The sequence below is a fragment of the Cibotium barometz genome, chromosome 50 (genome assembly GCF_041138505.1).
Source record: "Cibotium barometz isolate CiBa-2024 chromosome 50, ASM4113850v1, whole genome shotgun sequence".
NCBI lineage: Eukaryota > Viridiplantae > Streptophyta > Polypodiopsida > Cyatheales > Cibotiaceae > Cibotium > Cibotium barometz.
In genome coordinates this window covers 44,541,199-44,543,246 of record NC_141095.1, presented here as the reverse complement: position 1 = coordinate 44,543,246, position 2,048 = coordinate 44,541,199, and the positions used below count along the sequence as shown (strand labels likewise).

The following is a 2,048-nucleotide window of genomic DNA, read 5'->3' as shown; positions in this document are numbered from 1 at the left end:
ACCCCAATCTTGCATTTTTTGTGCTTCTACACACCCTAATGAACTTAGGTTTTTATGTATTTAGGTATGGGGTTAATACTCGTATGCAAAGTGAATTTAGTTTAGGGTTTTATGTATTTAGGTATGGGGTTAATACTCCTCTCCAAAGTGACCCTATGGTAGTATATTAGGCTGGATCATTTTTTACTACATTAAGTATCTTAGATCCCCACAAGATTTGTATAAATGATTGGATTCACATTTTTTCGAAGACCTGGCAAAGAAAATCCAACGATGGTGTTTCCCACTAGTTAATTACCGGATTGTTTACTCAAAGCAAAGCTACTTTTGAACACATGACCAAGTCACCTGAGTATTGATAGTCATTATTGTTTGGTTTGATAATGGTTTATGTTTTGGGCAGCATTAGTGGGGTTTATAGTAGGGGTTAATTTTGGTTTTAAAATCAAAGGTGTAAAGTGTCAATAAAGCATACTTGTTTTAATTCTCTAAGTTCTGCTAAATCTAGAACATAACAACGTCTTATGATCATGAATGATCGTCGTGCATGAACATTTGGAAGTAAAACTTTCAATAATTTAGAGATCTCGGTTACGTTGCACTGAAAAATGGCTTTTAAAACCCCGCTTAAATTCAATAAAAGATTTTTTTTGGTATAAGTTGATGAATATGGATGGTTATATTGCTTTAGACATCATATTATTCATAAACGAGAAACCAATATATATATATATATATATTTTATTATTATTTTTTGAAGTGGAGTTTTTTAGAATTTAAGTTCCTTAGGGTAGGACTACATGATCAAGACGTTTTGGAGATGAGAGTAATGCAGTCGTCAGACAAGGAGAGGCGCGCTTTGAGATCGTTAATTGCAGCTTGGTAGAGAGAGAAGACAATGTTATGGGCTTCTGCTTCAGACAAGGTAGAGACAGGGCGACATTCAAAGCTCCACTGCAGGACGGTACCCTTTTCTTCACCACCTTCTTCTTCTTTGTCGAGAGGAGAGAGCTTGAAGTTGCTGACATAGTCTTGCATGAGAGAAAAGCCGGGCAGGGTGCCGCAAAGGATAGTGTAAGAGAAATGGTGGTGAAGCTCGTCCATTTCTAAGAGCTTTTCAAAGGCAAAGGTGGAGGGCTTCCCCGGTGCCACTGGGTAAAGAACGGGCCTTCTCACGCAGCCTGGCTTCTGGGGCTTTCCTTCTATGAGCTCACAGCTCTGCACCAGCGTTCTCATCCACTTGTCCACTCCCACAAAGTCGCTCGTTACCCCCCACACCTCCGCCTCCCCTGCACCCTTGATCTCCCACTCGAACGCCGTCCCCCACACATGATCCTTCTCTCCACTGTTATAAGTGCTGCTGCTGCTTATCGCTGCCGACTCCGTCGCTGTCTGCAGAATCGTCTCCATCGTTCGTCTGCGCTCAATTCTCCCTGCATCCCACAAGCAGACCCATCAGTTGACATAGGCTTCTCTCTCTCTCTCTCACTCAGTACACACACACAAATACTCACTTACAGACACAGACACATGTTTCTTTCTCTCTCTCTCACTCTCTCACACACACACCTCTCTCTCTCACACTCACACTCACACTCACACACACGCACCCACCTGTGTGTACCTTAACTCTCTCGCCAATGGTGAATGCTGTCTGACTTCGGGCCTTTGTACGCAAGTGCGCTTTACGTGTAGGGGAGGAGGATGATGTGCCCTTACCGTGTCTCTCTCTCGCACCCACTGTGTGTACCCTAACTCTCTCGCCAATGGTGAATGCTGTCCCACTTCGGCCCTTTGTACGCAAGTGCGCTTTACGTGTAGGGGAGGAGGATGATGTGCCCTTACCGTGTAGTGCACATACCGTGTACTTAACTCTCTCTCGCCAATGGTTAATGAAAGCAAACACAACCCAAACTCCTTGTCAATGTTAGGTAATACTTGTGCAGGCATTATGTGTTTTCTCTCTCTCTCACTCACACACTCTCCCTCTCACTCTCACACTCACACACTCTCTCTCTCACTCTCTCACACTCACACACTCTCTCTCT

General features: G+C 43.7%; 1 protein-coding gene across 1 annotated transcript; it reads right to left on the bottom strand.

Moving 5' to 3' along the window:
* Positions 1–734: 734 nt before the first annotated feature.
* Positions 735–1,810, bottom strand: LOC147610152 (lachrymatory-factor synthase-like). The gene is made up of 2 exons (XM_086787207.1): positions 1,615–1,810; positions 735–1,433 (listed from the first exon to the last, which is right to left on the bottom strand). Exon 2 carries the CDS (start codon positions 1,408–1,410, stop codon positions 805–807), a length of 606 nt encoding a protein of 201 aa, XP_086643333.1. The 5' UTR covers positions 1,411–1,433; positions 1,615–1,810; the 3' UTR covers positions 735–804.
* Between the last annotated feature and the right edge of the window lie 238 nt (positions 1,811–2,048).